Here is an 18510-nt window from a genome sequence, read left to right on the forward strand (position 1 = left end):
GGTATTTTTCACCACCCCACCCCACCCTAAACAGAAAAATGAACCATGCAGATGGTAAATCAGAACAATGCGTATTATAAAATTGAACCATGCATCTCGTGTCAATGAATCTTGCAAAAAAAATGAATTTTTGATTAAAAAAGCTTAAAAAAAAAAAAAAATTGGTGGGTGAGGGGTGGTGACGAGAAATACCATGCATATTGTATCAGTAAACCATACACATTGCAAAATAGAACACTGCATTTTGTAAAATCGAACCATGCATCTCGTATTAATGTAGCCTACAAAAAATGAATTTTCGTTAAAAAAAATAATTTTTTTATAAAAAAATAATTTTTGGGGGGTAGGGGATGGGGTGGATGGGGGTAAAAATAAAAATGAGCCATTTAAGGTGGGACTAATTTTTTAAAAAATTACTACATATAAAGAAACAGTAATATAGAAAACAGGATTATTATATATTGTCTTGAACTTCAATTTTCAGTTAAATCTCTTGTGCCCCAAAGTTATAACCAATTGTTTATCTCATGCTCCCTCGACAATATAACATCTGGAAATTAAATATGGATGGCCCACCAAAGATTTAATCCATGGTTATCCGCTATTCTAGACTTTGAGTGCGCTAGGGCTCACCTTCATAAATCATGACATTAATCCTATTACAATCTACAACCACATACTTCTTGAAGTTCTTAAAGATTCATGATCCACTTGCTGCCAAGCTACTTAATGTTTTATTTATTTTGAAATTAAGGAGATCGATATAATTCATGTACTTCTATGGAAACACAAGGGTTATGATTCAATTTCAATTTTATTTATTTATTTATATTTTCTCTAATTTCAACTTTATCTTCTTTAGTTTAGTTTTTATGATTATTAATTAAGGATTATTCTATTTAATTAGGATATATAATTATCTTTTATCATTTAATTTCACTTTTATTTGATAAATTAAAAGTTACGGTATTTTTTAAAATTTAATTTTTTTAATCGTTAATTCATAGTTTATAATAATATATTTATTTTAATAAAAAATATTATTAAAATAATAGTTATAAGAGTGGGATATAGTGCCACACATAAAATTATGGATTACTGAATCTCATCCCGAAAAAGAATAAGACGATAGACATCCTCCCCGCATTTAGTGGATTACCCGTACTTTCTCAACGTTTCAAAAATAATTATAATTTTGTACTCAACTAGTGTAGAAATTAAAAAAAAAATTAATGTTTCAAATTTAAAATTAATTTTTATTTTATTTTTTAAAGTTAAAGGCGTGTGCAAGCACGCGCCGTACACAACAACTTTAAAGTCAGTGCGACGAGCCTGGCCTCGTCAGCGCGGCAGGGTGCGACTTGGGACGGTTCGAGTCGAGCGCTTGCACCTTGGTGGAGATGCTCTTGAGACCAAATATTAGGAGAAGCAGGGGCGGATCGAGCCCCTCCCATATTTTGAGATTTTTAAAAATATATAAGAAATACAAGAGAGAATATAATAAATTGTTTAATAATCGTAATATTTACATTAATTGCTTAACATTTTATAGTGATTTGTTTTATTAGTTTGTTAAATTTGTGTTATTATCATTTTTCTTTCTTAGTTAATTTTCAATGTTAAATTTGAGTCAATCTTCAAGTTAATTAAAGTAAAATTATGAACTACCAATAATGAAAATTAATTTATTTTTCTAGAAGATGAAACATTTTTTTAAAAAAAGCATAGAAATTGATCTTTATATGCTTTTAATGTAATTATTGATGAATAATTATTTATTATAGTAAGTGAATAAGTTATACTCCTATATAAGCTTTCATTAAGATTCTATATGGACATAAAAAATAAACAGTACGAAATGCTTAAAAAAATTTGGCTCGGAAGCTCCCGCCCTCGAATCATGTACAAATATTTTCAGACGCAATACTTCAACAAATTTAATCCCTTCTAATATCAATTAATGGATTCGCCCGTGTGAAGAAGTTCAATGTACTTGTGATTAGGGATGGCAATCGGGTACGACGGGTACGGATAGTGACTATCCATACCCATACTCACGAACTAAATGGATAGTGGTTTTTAAACACGAAACTATCAATGGATATCAAATGGTATCCAAACCCGCTACCCGCGGATACCCGCTACCCGTCGGGTATCCACGAACCTACTATCCAGCGGGTATCCGTCACCCGCTATTCGCCTGATACCCACTATCCACCGGCTACCCGCCATCTACTATCCGCCGGATACTCACGAAACAAAATTTAAATATAAATTTACAACAAATTTAATAGAAAAAAAAATCAACACAAATAACATAGTTCAAATCCATATGTTGAAATCCATAAAGAACAATGTTTAAATTCAAATTCATCAACTAAAATATAAAATCCAACAAAATTTTATATTTGCTCAATAAAATTCAAATTTAAATTAGATTATTAGAATTTGGGCCTTAGTTCAGTTTCTGTTTGGGCCTATTTTAAGATATAATATGTTAGCCCATAATCTCAAAATATATATTTAAAGCCCATATTTTATGGAATTGTTTGTGGATATTTGACGGGTAATTCACAGATAATTGAAGGGTAATTGGCGGGTATTTTTCGCGGGTAAACGGGTTTCGCGGGTATGAATAGTAAGTATCCAAACTCATACCCACGAACTAAATGGATAGTGAATTGCAACCACGGAACATTCCGTGGATATCAAATGGTATCCAAACCCACCCTAGTAGGTTCGGATTTTCGCGGATATCCGTTACCCGCGGGTAAATTGCCATCGCTACTTGTGATCGACAGCTGCTCTATCAGATCTATCGTTTCATTGTATTTATGATGCAAAAAGTAAATTATACAGTACTAAGTTATTATCTCCTAAGTTGCTGTGTAGTGTGTACTATTTCACTATGCTATTTCTCCAAACTTGTACGAATAAATTAAAATGATTGAGAAATAATGATGTCGTTTAGCAGATCACACAACAATAGTCGTTTATCGAGCATGCATGAAATTGGTTAGCTATTGATTCATGGCACAATAGATAATCACATATTTACATTTTCAATATAACTCCGTTACGAATAGTAAAGAACTTTGAATTCAGTTGGTCTAGCAGTAAATGATAAATGCTTAAAGCCTGAGGTTCTGAATTCTAATTTATCGTCGTACGATCTATAAATTTCTTGATTCATTTGCATTCTCTCTGTCCCACGAATCTTGACACGTACGGCACATGAATTAAGAGCATCCGCATCTCTTACACGATAGCGGCCTACTCGTGTAAGGCGATGCAACCCTAAGTTACAAGAGGGCTACACGTTCTAATGTGTAGCTCGCTCGGCCGTTCAAAATCAGCGCGTGTTTTACACGCGCGATTAAAAAAAAATCGAATTTTGAATTTGTTTTTTATACGAACACATCGACGAACATTAGTATGTTCGTAAGTTCATAATAATGTTTGTTGGTTCTCAGAATTGGAAAATGAGGAATTTACGAGATTTCCTAAACTTGAAGAATTCGGATTAATCTGATTCATTGATTTTGGTGAGATCAATGACTCTGATTTGGTCTCTATTCTCTATATAGGGAAATGGTCTCTATTGAAGCTGACCCTATATATATATTAAAGCAAAATAAATCCTACCCTGCGTGGCATCCTATAATCACTCTGTTCTAATTTTCCTCAATTCTCATTCATTCTTATTTTTTTCTAAATTTTAATCAATTTATATATCTAAAAACCATTAAAAATCTAAAAATCATGATACATTTAAAAACTAAATATCTAAAAAATCATTATATAAATATTCCAACAAAATAAATTCTATCATACGTGGCGTCGTACAATCACTCTATTCTAATTTTCCTCAATTCTCATTCATTTTTATTTTTGGGTTAAGTACCAGATTTCCCCCTATCGATTTTACCCTTCTACAGATTTTGCTTTAGAATGTCTTGTCACGTGTCACCATCTTAATGCGCCACATGTCATAAATGTGTGGTTAAGAATTGGTCCTACGATACTATCATAAGTTTTGATACTACAAGAACCCAATCCTATATATATATATATATATATATATATATATATATATAGGAATGTGATCATGTAGTATCCAATGCTTATAATAGATCCGTATATCCAAATCTAGACCACACATTTATGACATGTGGCGCATCAAGATGCATAAAGGCATTTCAAGGCAAAATATGGAGAGGGGTAAAATTGAAATGTAATTTTCGGATTTAATAATTAAAAAAAATACTCCCTCCGTCCACGAAAGAACTTCCTATCTTTCATTTTTGGGACGTCCACAAAAGAACTTCCTACCTATTTTTGGACTATACCCCACCACTTATAATCCTCTTACTTTTCACTTTTCACAACTTCCAATATTAATTATAACACATTTTCACCACTCGCAATACACTCAACTACCTTTTATCCACTTTCAATACATTCAACAATATTTTTTTCTTAAAACCCGTGTCACTCCCTCCTAGGAAGTTCTTTCATGGACAGAGGGAGTATATATTTTTTTTAGATTATCTCAAAATAGATATATTTTAGATGCATATAATTTCACACAAAGATGCATAAAGTTTTCACATGAAATGCATGACTTTGAACAGAAAAATGCATTTGATTTTTACAGTTTTGGTATTTTCACCACCCCACCCCGCACCACCCCCAACCCACCCCACACCAACCCCCAACCCTCCCCATTACCACCCCCCAAAATAGTCATGTTTCACATGCATATAAAATCAAACAAAAATGCATAAAGATTTTACATAAAAATGCATTTCATTTTAATAAATCTGGTATTTTCGCCACCCCACCCCTGCCCCCCCCCCCCACCCCACCCCCCACCCAAAATGTTTTTTTTTTTTTAAAAAAAAAAACTGATTTTCTGACCACTGACCCGCCACCCACCCCCCCCCCCAACCCCCCCAATTTTTTTTTTTTCAAAACTGATTTTCTGATTGTTGAGTCGCTGACCTACCCACCCACCCCCCCCCCCCCCGCACCCCCACCCACCCACCCCCCAATTTTTTTTTTAAAACTGGTTTTTTGACCGCGAACCCCCCACCCACTCTCCAGCCCAAAAAAAATTATATATTTTCAAAAAATGTAATGCATTTTTGTGTGAAAGTATATGCATTTTTGTGTGAAAGTATATGCATTTCTGTGCGAAAGTATATGCATGTAAAACATGTAATTTTTTTATGCATGTAAAAATCAGTTTTTCAAAAAAAAAAAAAATTGGGGGGTGGGGTGGGGGTGTGGGTGGGTGGGGGGATCAGTGGTCAGAAAATCAATTTTTGAGAAAATAAAAAAAAAATTGGGGGGAGGGGGGGGGTGGGTGGGGAGGTGGGTCAGTGGTTAGAAAATCAGTTTTTAAAAAATATATATATATATTTTTTTGGGTGGTGGGGGTAGGGGGTGGGCGGGGGTGGGGTTCAGGGGTGGGGTGGGGTTCAGGGGTGTGGGGGGTGGGGTTGGGGTGGGGTGAAATCTTATGCATTTTTATATGAAACTTTATGCATTTTTATATGAAAGTTCATGCATTCTCGTATGAAACTTTATGCATCTAAAATATACCTATATTCAGAAAATCTATATATATATATTTTTTTAATTTCGAAAATTACATTCCAATTTTACCCCTCTCCAGATTTTGCCTTGAAATGCCTTGCCACGTGTCACCATCTTGATGCGCCACATGTCATAAATGTGTGGTCTAGATTTGGATCTACGGATCTATTATAAGTTTGGGTACTACCAGAACCCAACCCTATATATATATATATATATATATATATATATATATATATCTATATATATATATATAGGGTGCGGTTATAGTGAGAACCACACTTATCGTGAGAACATAAGAACCATTAAAATCAATGCATCTACTATATAAATTAATGCATTCGCTATTAAATTTAATGCATCCGAAAATAATAAATTTTTTGCTCCCTTCAGGATTCGAACCCAGGATCTGCATTCATTCACCAAGATGATGCATCCACCGTAGATCTTGATGATCGAATGGTTTAAAATGGTTCTCTGTTCTAATTTTATTTAGTGGTTCTTATTTGAACCTCTCCCTATATATATATATATAGGGTGCGGTTATAGTGAGAACCACACTTATCGTGATAACATAAGAACCATTAAAATCAATGCATCTACTATATAAATTAATACATTCGCTATTAAATTTAATGCATCCGAAAATAATAAATTTTTTGCTCCCTTCAAGATTCGAACCCAGGATCTGCATTCATCCACCAAGATGATGCATCCACCGTAGATCTTGATGATCGAATGGTTTAAAATGGTTCTATGTTCTAATTTTATTTAGTGGTTCTTATTTGAACCTCTCCCTATATATATATATATATATATATATATATATGGAGAGGTTCAAGATAGAACCATAAATAAAAAAAGAACGGAGAACTATTTTCAGCCATTCGATCATCAAGATCTACGGTGGATGCATCATCTTGTTGGATTAATATAGAACCTGATATATAGAACCACATATATATATATATATATATATATATATATATATATAGGGTGTGGTTCTAGAGAGAACTACATTATTTGTGAGAACCGGAGAACCATCAAATCTAATGCATCCACTGTTAAAATTAATGCATTCGCTGTTAAAATTAATGCACTAAAAAAATTTAAAAAAAATGCTCCCTTCAGGATTCGAACCCAGGATCTGCATTCATCCAACAAGATGATGCATCCACCGTAGATCTTGATGATCGAATGGCTGAAAATGATTCTTCGGTCTTCTTTTATTTATGGTTCTTTCTTGAACCTCTCCCTATATATATATATATATATATATATATATATATATATATATATATATTCACGCAAAAAGTATATGATAGCATGTGGCTCGCAATAAATTAACAAAGGGAGAATATATGTAGGGCTTGGTATGGAAGATAGGGTCCCATATGTTTCTCTTCATCTCGTCTAAATTTAACTGCGGTTTTTGTAAGGATCTACTTCAATTTAAATTTTAGTTATTTAATTTTAAATGCCTCATTATTGAATTAATCTAAATTTATATTCAAATTTTCGATATTTTCACAATTATGTTCCAATGTTGTATTTTCATCGCCAGAAATCTCACGCGGTAAGCCCAAATCTGATGTGAATATAAATACATAAATATATAATTAATCTAATATTTTCATGCAAGCCCAAGACGACGCTACGATCATAATTTTGGACGCAGTAATAGCACAAATATGAATCGGTAATTTACTAAGCATGAGGCCTTACTGAAGGTTTGCCCAAAGGTGTCTCTCATTGAGTTTCAGATACTAGCAAGTAGCAACCATTACTCATTAGTTTGCCTCAAAAATCAATCAAGAGTGTTTGCGAAGTTTCAATCATAATCTTTCAATTATAATACTCCCTCTGTCTCGACTATCTTGAGACCTTATTTTTAGACACGGAAATTAAGAAAGTAGTGTTTTGTGTGTAAGTAAAAAAATAAAAAGATGAATAAAAGGTAAAAAATTTATCAAACAAAGAAATATTTTAAAATAAGTGGGATATCGAAAAAAAAAAAAGTGTTTCAAACTAAGTGGGGACGAAGGAAGTATCAAAAATTGCTATGGGATGTGGTTCAATTCCCACCTTCTTTTTAGGCTCAAAACTGAATTTATATATCCACGGAATAGAAAGCCGTTGCATATAAATTCCGAATGAAATATAAAGAACTTGAGATTGGGCCTTGTTCATAGTATATAGCCCAACTTTAATGGGCCAAAGAGCATCGTTGCGTTTACTATTAAATTTTGGTTAATAGAATTACATAACTCACTAGTAGTAGTAAGTGACCCGTCGAAATTCGACGGGTCTATTAAAATATAAATATATAAAATTATTAATAAATTTTTTGTTTCATGAATTATTTTTCATAAAAATAGAGAATTTAATAAAATTATTTTAAAATAAAAAGTTATAATATTTATTTGAAATTGACCTAATTTAAATGTCTTATAAAATTTATATGTAAACAGAGTTTCGATCCAAAAAATATTAAAAGAGAAATTAGAACAATTATTAAAACGTATCTATATATATTAGATGTCTGTAGTTGGAACCAATAATTAAAAAATAAGAAAAAAAATAAATTAAATAATATCATTAATGACTCAAACTTTAAAAGTTTGAATAAATTATTAAATTTACAATTACCTCATAATCTATCGAAAATTTCATAATACAACACGTTAGTTGTTGCGTCTTGCATATGACCTCTTTTTTTAGAGACTTTTAAGATTGACACGTAGAATTGTCCATAATTAAAAATAGGTTTCGACAGGTATAATCCTACACTTGAAAGAGATTGTCCATGACTTTTATTTATTGCGTGCATTTTTTTCTGAAATGAGTTTCTCTTCACTTACGTGTTCCCCAAGTTGAGTTACTATCAGTCTGATGTTATTGCAAAGCTCATTATGCATTATTATGCATTCCTCTTTCAATTTAATCTCACGATTTGGCAATCCTGAACACTTGATCGTGTCGAGATATTCAACCAAGAATACATGTTCATCGAGCTCAATTTGTCAATCTTCTTTGCAAATGTTGTTTGAACTTAGATAAACCATTTCTTTGATAGACATTAGAGACATGATGTAATCATTTATCGTATCAATAATCTCATTAATTAGTGGGAGCCAAGATAGCTCTATTCTTAAACATTTTTGTATCAAATGCATTATAAATTACGTTATGGATATAAATAAATTTTTCTTGATTTTTGGAATATTAATATAATGATTTTTAGGTATTTCATAGTTTTGAGATGTTTTTTTTATATATGGAAACTGATTAAAATTTAGAAAAAGAAAAATAATGAATGAGAATTGAGGAAAATTAGAATGAAGTGATTATACGACGTTATATAGGATAGAATTTATTTTGTTATCAAAGTCATACTCCCTCCGTCCACGAAATGAGTACCCATTTGTGGATGGCACGGGTTTTAAGAAATGTATGGAGTGTAGTGTGAATAGTTTAAGGGTCCCACTTTTTGAGTGTATTAATTAAAGAGATGTGTGGGGTACATTTGCCAAAAAGGGAAATGGGTACTCATTTCGTGGACGGAGGGAGTATATATTAAAGTAAATCATGTACGTTTTAAATTGAAATTGCAAAGTTGGATATCATAAAGTATAATATTACAATAATCATTACAACCTCAAAATTACAAGCACTTATGTATTTTCTATTTTTCGTGTAAGGATATAAATAAAATTTTATTGATCAGTGGAATATTAGTATAATGTTTTTTAGATATATAATGATATTTAGATATTTAATAGTTTTTGGATATGAAAATTGATTAAAAATTAAAAAAAATTAGAATGAATGAAAATTGAGGAAAATTAGAATGGAGTGATTATACGACACCATGTAGGATAGAATTTTTTTGTTGAAATATTTATATAATGATTTTTTAGATATTTAGTTTTTAAATATATCACGACTTTTGATTTTTAATGGTTTTTATATATAGAAATTGATTAAAATTTAGAAAGAAACAAGAATGAACGAGAATTGAGGAAAATTAGAATGGAGTGATTATACGATGCCACGTAAAATAAGATTTATTTTGCTTTAATATATATATATATATATATATATATATATATATATATATATATAGGGGAGGGCTATTCAGAAAACTCCTCTTAGACTATAAACTATAAACTAATTAAAATGTATGAATTATATGTAGAACACTTATGAATCCGTTGTGTAAATGTATGAATTACGAAAATTAAATTTTTTGCTACCTATGAGATTCGAACTCAGGACCATGAATTATTCCAACAAGGTGATGAATTAACCGTAGATCTTGATGATCCAAGGGCTGAAAATAGTTTCTATTTTATAGTCTAACTTTGATTTTTATTTTAGCATTCCCCTATATATATATATATATATATATATATATATATATATATATATAGGGTAGGGCTAGAATAAAAACACTCTTAAGTGTATAAAATATAAATGATTTTCAGCCCTTAGATCATCAAGATCTACGGTTGATTCGTAACCCTGTTGGATGAATTCGTGGTCCTGGGTTCGAATCCCAAAGGTAGCAAAAAATTATTTTTCACAATTCGTAACCATGTTTGATGAATTCGTAACTCTGTTGGATAAAATTCGTACATTAAAAAATGTTTATATTTATATTTTAAGAAGTGTTTTTACCGTAGCCCTCCCCTATATATATATATATATATATATATATATATATATATATATAGAGAGAGAGAGAGAGAGAGAGAGAGAGAGAGAGAGATTAAAAATTTAAAAAATAAGAATGAATGAGAATTGAGAAAAATTAGAATGGAGTGATTATACGATACCATGTAGGATAAAATTTATTTTGTTGAAATATTTATATAATGATTTTTTAGATATTTAGTTTTTAAATATATCACGACTTTTAGATTTTTAATAGTTTTTAGTTATACAAATTGATTAAAATTTAGAAAAAAATAAGAATGAATGAGAATTGAGGAAAATTAGAATGAAGTGATTATACGATGCCACGTAGAATAGGATTTATTTTGCTTATATATATATATATATATATATATATATGTATATATATGTGTGTGTGTGTGTGTGTATTAAAAATTAAAAAAAATAAGAATGAATGAGAATTGAGGAAAATTAGAATGGAGTGATTATTCGACGCCACGTAGGATATAATTTATTTTTTTGAAATATTTATATAACGATTTTTTAGATATTTAGTTTTTAAATATATCACAATTTTTAGATTTTTAATGTTTTTAGATATAGAAATTGATTAAAATTTAGAAAAAAACAACAATGAATGAGAATTGAGAAAAATTAGAATGAAGTGATTATACGATGCCACGTAGGATAAGATTTGTTTTGGTTTAATATATATAATAATAATATAGATTTTCTACAAATCCCCCCGAAACTTCAAAACATTGAATGACATAAAAAAAAGTAGAAGCTTTCACCAAAGCATATTTGTCCGATTTACTATATAAAATAAAGCCTTCATAGGGATTTGAAGGCATAACAACCTGAAAAATGAATGATGACAAAAAACCAATAAGAAATAGGCATCATCTCTCCGAATCACACGAAATTGAAATTCCATCAAGGGCACCTGATTTTCTTAGCTTTGCCAGTACACATTCCCTCATGATTGAAGAGAAAAAGAAACATCAAACATGAATCACAAAATGAATCCAGTCCATCTCTGAAACTTGTCGAGTTGAGTCCCTTGAGACACGGCCAATCCAATCCCAGTCTTCCCACCTCTGCCAACCCCTGTGTAATACAGTCTCCATTGCTCTGCCTCTCCATCCATCTGAACCAAGCATGGTGATCCAACACCCTCACTGTCCCACCCACCACCACCGCACTCCTCCTCGATTACAGGGCCCTCTCCCACCCTCCTCCACTCTTTCAATCCATCCAAAGACTCTGCCACCCCAATGCTCCGCCTCTCCCCACCAACGCCTTCATACACCATCACGTACTTGCCGTCTCTCCTGTCCCTCAAGACGTGGGGATTGAGCACCCCGCCCTCGTCAAACGCCCCATTGGGGCCCGCACTCAGTATCCTCCCCAGCTTCATCCACCTCATCCCATCCCTTGATCGCGCAATGCCTACTGCATAGCGCCCTGTCTCCACATCAAAGGAGTGGTAGTACATTCTGAGATCTCCGCTGCCATGGAACACCACTTGTGGTGAGGCGATGAAGGTGGAATCCCACTCGCCTTTGGCCCCCACGTCGAGCAATGCTCCACTGTGATGCTCCCCCTCGATCCGAGCCCAGTGCCTCCCATCCTGGCTCATGGCCAAACCGGGCAACGACTTGGGCGAATCGGTGGAGCAGAATCCGGTGTAGTAGAGCCAGTAAACGGCGCTGTTAGTTCTGACTTTAGCGCTGGACATCACCACCACCTCACAAGGCCTAACGCCGTGCGTGTCAAACGCCCACCAATCTTTACTGTTACTCATGACCAACCCCACATCGGCATTTGATCGAACACCTTCTGCGCCTCTCTCCCAGTGGATCCCGTTGCTCGACGCCGCTAATCCCACCGAATCCAGCTCGCTGCACCGGCCGTGATACCACATGTACCACCGCTCCTCTTCGTCGCCGAGGTATCTTTTCACCACGGGCGAGCCGATCTCGAGATTGTCCCACGAGTTCTTGACGCCCAAATCGAAGATCAAACCCCTCGAAAACGATGAACTTGAAGAAAGTTGCAGGCTAGGAATGGGAGCGGATTTTGATTGGATGGTTGAGTTCGGGTGCGAATCGGAAGTCGGGTTGGTTTCGTCTGTGGCTTCTTGATTGTTGGTGTTTGGTTTTGTGGAGCAGAAGAGGGTAATCTTTTTGGGGCTGCAAGAAGTGAAATTGAGGAATTGGGTTTTTTTGGGGGGCAATTTTGCGGTTAAGGTGGTTAAGTTAGTTGGTATGTGATGAGATGCTGCTGTGGCTTCCATGGCTGCAGCAAAGAGTTAGGTGCGTGAAGAGATAGATTGGTGGAAAATGCAGGATCAGTTTGTACTCTTCTAGTTTCCAACACCAATGGCATATTGACACGTGTAAAACCATTCTACTTTTGTTGACAATACGCTTAGTACTACTCTTGAACTATCTCCATTTGTATTATAAAGGGTAATTGATGTATGAACTTTACTCATTTTTTAATTTTTAACATGAACTTTAAATCCTAATTATAAATATATACCATAGTAGTTTGCTTTGTGGTACCCAGCGGCCTAGCTATCGCCTATCAGTGAATATACAGATTATAAATTCTGCAACATCGCCTCATTTTTTATTGATTGTATGAAGCAAAGAATCCCGCAGTTACCCTTCTTTAGCAGATAAAGCAGAATAAAATTGTGTAAAGATAAAGCAAATTAAAGAAGATGGTACACAGAATCTTTATCACAAAAACTCAAGTAATGAAGTAATTAAAAGAATGAATGTTGCTTATTAGAGAAGAATAAACATCTTCCAAGAAGGAAAAACAAAATAAATTATTATAAATTGAAAAACAAAAAATACCCAGGCTTCCATGAAAACTTTGCCACAGTTTTCTTTTTGATGGGCAGTTCCATTTCTGGCAGGTCATTTTATTAATGTTTATTTGAGTGGGGCAGGAATGCGATTGTAGCACAAGGGCAGGAAGAGGGGATGGATCTCCCAGGAGGAAATGATAGTAGCAGGCTTAAAGATGGCAAAGTTATCGTCAAACCAGCCTTTGTTGGTATCAAAGGTGAAGATAGAGCCGAGATGCCAGAAATAGATGACGACGTGTTGAGTATGTGGATGCATTGCTATAGGATGCACAGCGCTAGTGGTGGAAAGCAAATCCCCGACAACCCCCTCCATCTCCCTCTCTCCTCCGCTTGCATGCAACCTCCACTTCCCCTCGCCATACTCCCACAGCTTCCAACTCGGGAGGCTCTTATCCACCTCCAGACAGATCCCGTGGCTCTCGAAGTAGTAGAGCTTCCCACACGACGTCCCCACCACCGAGTTCATCCCCCTCACGTGGTACACCTCGCAGGGCGTCTGGATGAGGCGGCACCGATGCGCCACGGGATCGTACACGAAGATGTTGGACATCCGGTTGCACACCCAGTGAAGAGCTCCTTCGTAAAGCACGCCTACCCTCGAGCAATCGAACCTCACCGCGTCCAGCTCGAACTCGCACTCCGGCGGCTCCAACCACCTGCAGCGCCCCTCGTCGGATGAGAATATCTGGATGCGCGTGTGCCTGTTGTCGTAATCCCTCATTACTATTCTCACCACGATGTAGCTCCGCACTGCGCCCTTCTCGTCCGTGTACGCGATCAGCCCTGCTTTCGGGCTGGCCGCCGCTCCTTTCCCCTTTCCCATCGGGAGGCGCACGCGCTGCCCGGTGAAAGGATTCGCCACCTCGTGACCGTGCTCGGATTCGTAGAGGATGAGGTCGTTGGCGGTGGACGCCACCTTCATGCCTGTAGATGGAGGCCGGGGGAATGCGGAGCTCAGTTTTTCCAGGTTTCTGTCCGCGCACACGAAAGATGTGGCTGACTCGAAGTTCTGGAGTTGGAAGATGAACATCAACGGCGGCGCGCGCGGAATCAAATGGGATTTGAACGACGCGTCGGAGGTCAACCACAGCCACTTCTTTGAAACGCATTTGAACTTGTACACTGATTTCACCGGGAGTTTCATCAGGATCTCCGTCACTATGTCGTCGGGAAGTTCGATATTCGTCTCCATGGTTTTTTTTTTTTTCTGAGATGGTGATGAAGGAAGATGATCGTTTTCAGACAAACTATTCAGAAACACTGCTGCAATCGACGTGATCTTGTGTTTGTGGTTTGCTGTGGTATTTGTAATAATATTGAGAGAGAGGCTAGGATTCCTGCACAGAATTCGGATTTTCAGTTTTGAGATCTGATTGTGTATGCTTTGTAAAAGTATTCTAGATTTTAGAGAAAAAGAAGCAGGTCTAACCGGATGCAGCGGTTGACGGAGCATTTATCTGTGATTAAAATAGGGGAATTCAAACGTTTTAATTGAGGCGGCCGTTTGGATGAATACTTTTTTTTTTTTTTTATAAATTAATAATTACATTAATAAATTTAAAGATTTTTGACTAGGCATTAACCACTTTTATCATTTGACCAATATGAGCACATAATTTAGGGAATTCTATTCATATTTAAGTTGTGAAAGATAGATTTCAAGGTTATAATATTTTAGAAATTTTATTAGTTCCAACTCAATCTTTAAAATTTATCAATCTTCTCGTAATATCTGAAATTAATAAATTGTTGTCCAAACTTTTTAACTTGTAGTAATTGATTTCATCATTGAAGCTTTCTCTAAACTTGTTTAGCGCCCGTACGATGCACGAGAGATATTATTTTTAAAAAATAAAAATCACAATAAAGCAATTTTTATATTTAAAATTTTATTATTTATTAATGATATAAGTATTGATTTTTTTTAATTGTATACAATATATGGGTTGAAACAACTATTGCTCATTCTTTGAAATAAGAAATATCGTGGATGTTGTTCTAGTATGGCGGGTAAGTGCTTGAAACGATATTTCTTGTTGAATCTATAGATCAAATGTAATTGGTATAAATATTTCAAAAAAAAAAAAGAATTTTAATGGAGTAACGGAGATTATGTGAGAAATGATCATATTTCATGTTGTAATGTAATTCATTATTCTTACATATATATAATTAATGGACAAAGAATATATTTGGAGGAATAATTTACTATACTACAATATTTGTATTTGTAAACTAATTACCATAAACAAAATATATACATAAATCATAAATCTACATTTTCTATACATACACTACATAGTACAATATAATTATAAACTATCTATATTAATATATTAAATGTAATAAATCATAAAAAATAAGTTCATTTATATGTACATACATATGTTATGTATTACATTATATACATATACATATATATAATCGACTATTAATATGTGAATAAATTAGTCAATATTGACATATTTGTGATATCAACTAATTATCATATTTAATGCTTTGATTTGTTAATTTCCGTTGCTGGTGTTATTAGTCTAACTGATCAATCTTAGGATAGTCAGTAAGATTCATAACACTTACCTGATTTAAAAGTCTAGACTGAAGCCTAACGTAGATTATCAGTTAAAGCTTTGTGCCTAACTGAAATCAAAATCCTGAAGTCATTTCAGTATCAGTCTACATCCCTGTTTTAACTGAAACATACTTTGACTGTTGAACTCAGTCTAAATCTTTCAGTATTAGTTGATACTTCTTCAGTTATATAAAAGATTTTCAAAAAATAGTCTACTGGTGTATTCCCTCCCCCCCCTCCCATACACCAGTTTAGTGACCCTCCGGGACCCAACAACAACAGAACCTACCAATTGTACTCAATATATAATACTCCATCCGTCCACGAAATAAACTCCTACTTGCCCTTAAATATTTGTCTATGAAATAAACTACTACTCTGCTTTTTGGACAATTATACCCTCCCTTACTTTTAAAATTACTACACTTTTACCTATTGGCCCACTTTATTCGACCATTACTTATGTAATTAGTCTCCCCTAAACTAATTATTATTATTATTATTATTATTGCTATTGTTGTTGTTGTTGTTATTATTATTATTATTATTAATTATTATTATTATTATTATTGTTGTTGTTGTTGTTATCAAATAGCTAGTGAAAGGTTAGTAAAAGACTAAAAGTAATCACAATACATAAACACTACCCTTTTAATCTTTTACACCATATTTACAATACCTTTTTCAGCTTTCTTAGTCTTCGTGTCGAACCCCAACTGAGAGTTTATTTCATGGACGGAGAGAGTAATCCATATGTCCACGATATCGTTTTCACTTTGCGAACGACACAAATTTTAAGAAAATGTTGAATAGTAGTTTACAGTAATGAGTATTATTGTGAGTGGAGTTTGGGTTCCACTATTATTGTGAGTGAAGGTTGGTGGACCCTACTACTATAAATGGAAGTGAAATGTTATTGTGAACATACCAAAATGACAAAAGTGAAAACGATATCGTGGACATAGAGAGTAGTATTGGTGTGTAACCTTTTGAAATTAAATCAAAAATTATTTTAAATTACGATTTAAATTATTTTACTTCTTTTGTCCATAATGTCATTACCATTTTGTGGATAGTACAAATTTTAAGAAAGTTGTGGAAGTAGTTGATAATAATGAGTATTATGGTGAGTAGAGTTTGGTTCCACTATAAAGTTAAGAAAAAAAAAAGGTTAAGAAAATAAAGTGTTATGTGGACCCTATTGTTATAAATAGAAGTGACAAGGATATTATGAAGACCAAAATGACAAAAGTGGTAATAATTTTATGGACGGAGGGAGTATTATTGTTGTACAATGTAATTATCTTTATATAAATTATACTTCCACCATCTCACTTCAAGTGTCCTATTTTTCCCGGCACGGTTATTTAAGAAAAAGGTTAATTATATTATTAAGTAGTGTGGTGTAGACTTGAAAATGTGACGTGGGTCCCAGAGATTCTCACTATTTGAAACTAATTTTTTTTCATAAAAGGAAACATGATATTTGAAGTGGAATAGCCCAAAAGAAAAATAAGACACTTGAAGTGAGACGGAGGGAATAGCGTGGTGTCGGTGGGCATGGTACGTGATCACACCGAAGCCCTCTTTACTGCTTTCTGTACCACCTGTGCTGCCACTTCCAATTTTGAATCTGAGTTATTTGCTTTGCTCGAGGGTATTAGGCTAGTTATTACCTTTTCAGCTTATATTTAGATTGAGATAGATGTTGCGGCGATTGTTTTGCTCATGTTTAATGGGCATCACGGTCATGCTAGTGTCCGACATACTGTTGCCTGAATTCGACAACTTATCCAACATCAGAGGTTCCATTTCACACACATTCACAGCAAGGAAAACCGACCTGCTGGCTTTATGGCGCTGAGAGGGCATCAGGCCCAGGTGTTGTCTATTTTTGATTGTTTTTCTGGTCCACGATATTTTCTAGCTTTGGTCAGGATGGACCAACTTGATTATCATAACTTTAGATTTAGGTTTCATGATGATAGTTAGTTTGTTTTGATTTATTTCTTGTTTGATGATTTTTCCTGTGTTTTCTGGATGTAGTCACTTTTGGGCTACATCTATGTATGTTTCCAGTTCGTTTGATTTTCGTTTTTCCTTGTTAATTCCTCTAGACATTGTCACTTTTGGGCAACATCGTGTATGAGATACTAACTGATGTTTTATTTATAAGTTGGGGTCTGCCTAACCCTTCAACTTCTGTATGTTTTTTTTTTAAAGTGAGACAGGGGGAGTAATTGGTTTAACTTGATGTGATAGAGTTCAAATTATATTAATCCCAACCATATTCGTCAATTAAATGTTAACTTTTTGCTAGAATAATAGAAGTACTATTTTTATTTAAGATTTTGTTTGATGACTTTTTTTAAAAAGGTCGATGTGGATTGAAGATTTTAGAAAAATCAAAAGAAAAAATATGTAAATTTGACTGAGAATATGATGGAGGGATTGATGTGTCATATTTATTGTCAATTAAATATAGACAATATTTATTAATTTTGTATAATTTTTTCCTAGCTAGTCTTCCATAGGATCGGTCTCTATACTATATGAGACCCCGGTTAGATCAATGGGTAGGGGCAGGGTACGGGTCGGGGGGCTTGGCTACAAAAATAAATAAATAAATTAGGGTATAAATTAAGAATTGAATCATGATCTTTGACTTAATATTTTTATTGCATTTTATTAAAGACTTTATTTATAAATTCGTTAATTTTCAAATAAAGTTAATATTTTTAATAATAAAAGTTTTATTTATGAAAAAAAAAATTAA

General features: G+C 33.9%; 2 protein-coding genes across 2 annotated transcripts; both read right to left on the reverse strand.

The window, feature by feature from the left end:
* Positions 1–11066: 11066 nt before the first annotated feature.
* Positions 11067–12631, reverse strand: LOC130995803 (uncharacterized). The gene is made up of 2 exons (XM_057921232.1): positions 11225–12631; positions 11067–11138 (listed from the first exon to the last, which is right to left on the reverse strand). Exon 1 carries the CDS (start codon positions 12575–12577, stop codon positions 11294–11296), a length of 1284 nt encoding a protein of 427 aa, XP_057777215.1. The 5' UTR covers positions 12578–12631; the 3' UTR covers positions 11067–11138; positions 11225–11293.
* A 415-nt stretch (positions 12632–13046) lies between these two features.
* On the reverse strand, positions 13047–14659 carry LOC130995804 (F-box protein At5g49610-like). Its single transcript, XM_057921233.1, has one exon. It carries the CDS (start codon positions 14613–14615, stop codon positions 13227–13229), a length of 1389 nt encoding a protein of 462 aa, XP_057777216.1. The 5' UTR covers positions 14616–14659; the 3' UTR covers positions 13047–13226.
* Positions 14660–18510: the final 3851 nt, after the last annotated feature.

Source organism: Salvia miltiorrhiza, chromosome 7 (genome assembly GCF_028751815.1).
Source record: "Salvia miltiorrhiza cultivar Shanhuang (shh) chromosome 7, IMPLAD_Smil_shh, whole genome shotgun sequence".
NCBI lineage: Eukaryota > Viridiplantae > Streptophyta > Magnoliopsida > Lamiales > Lamiaceae > Salvia > Salvia miltiorrhiza.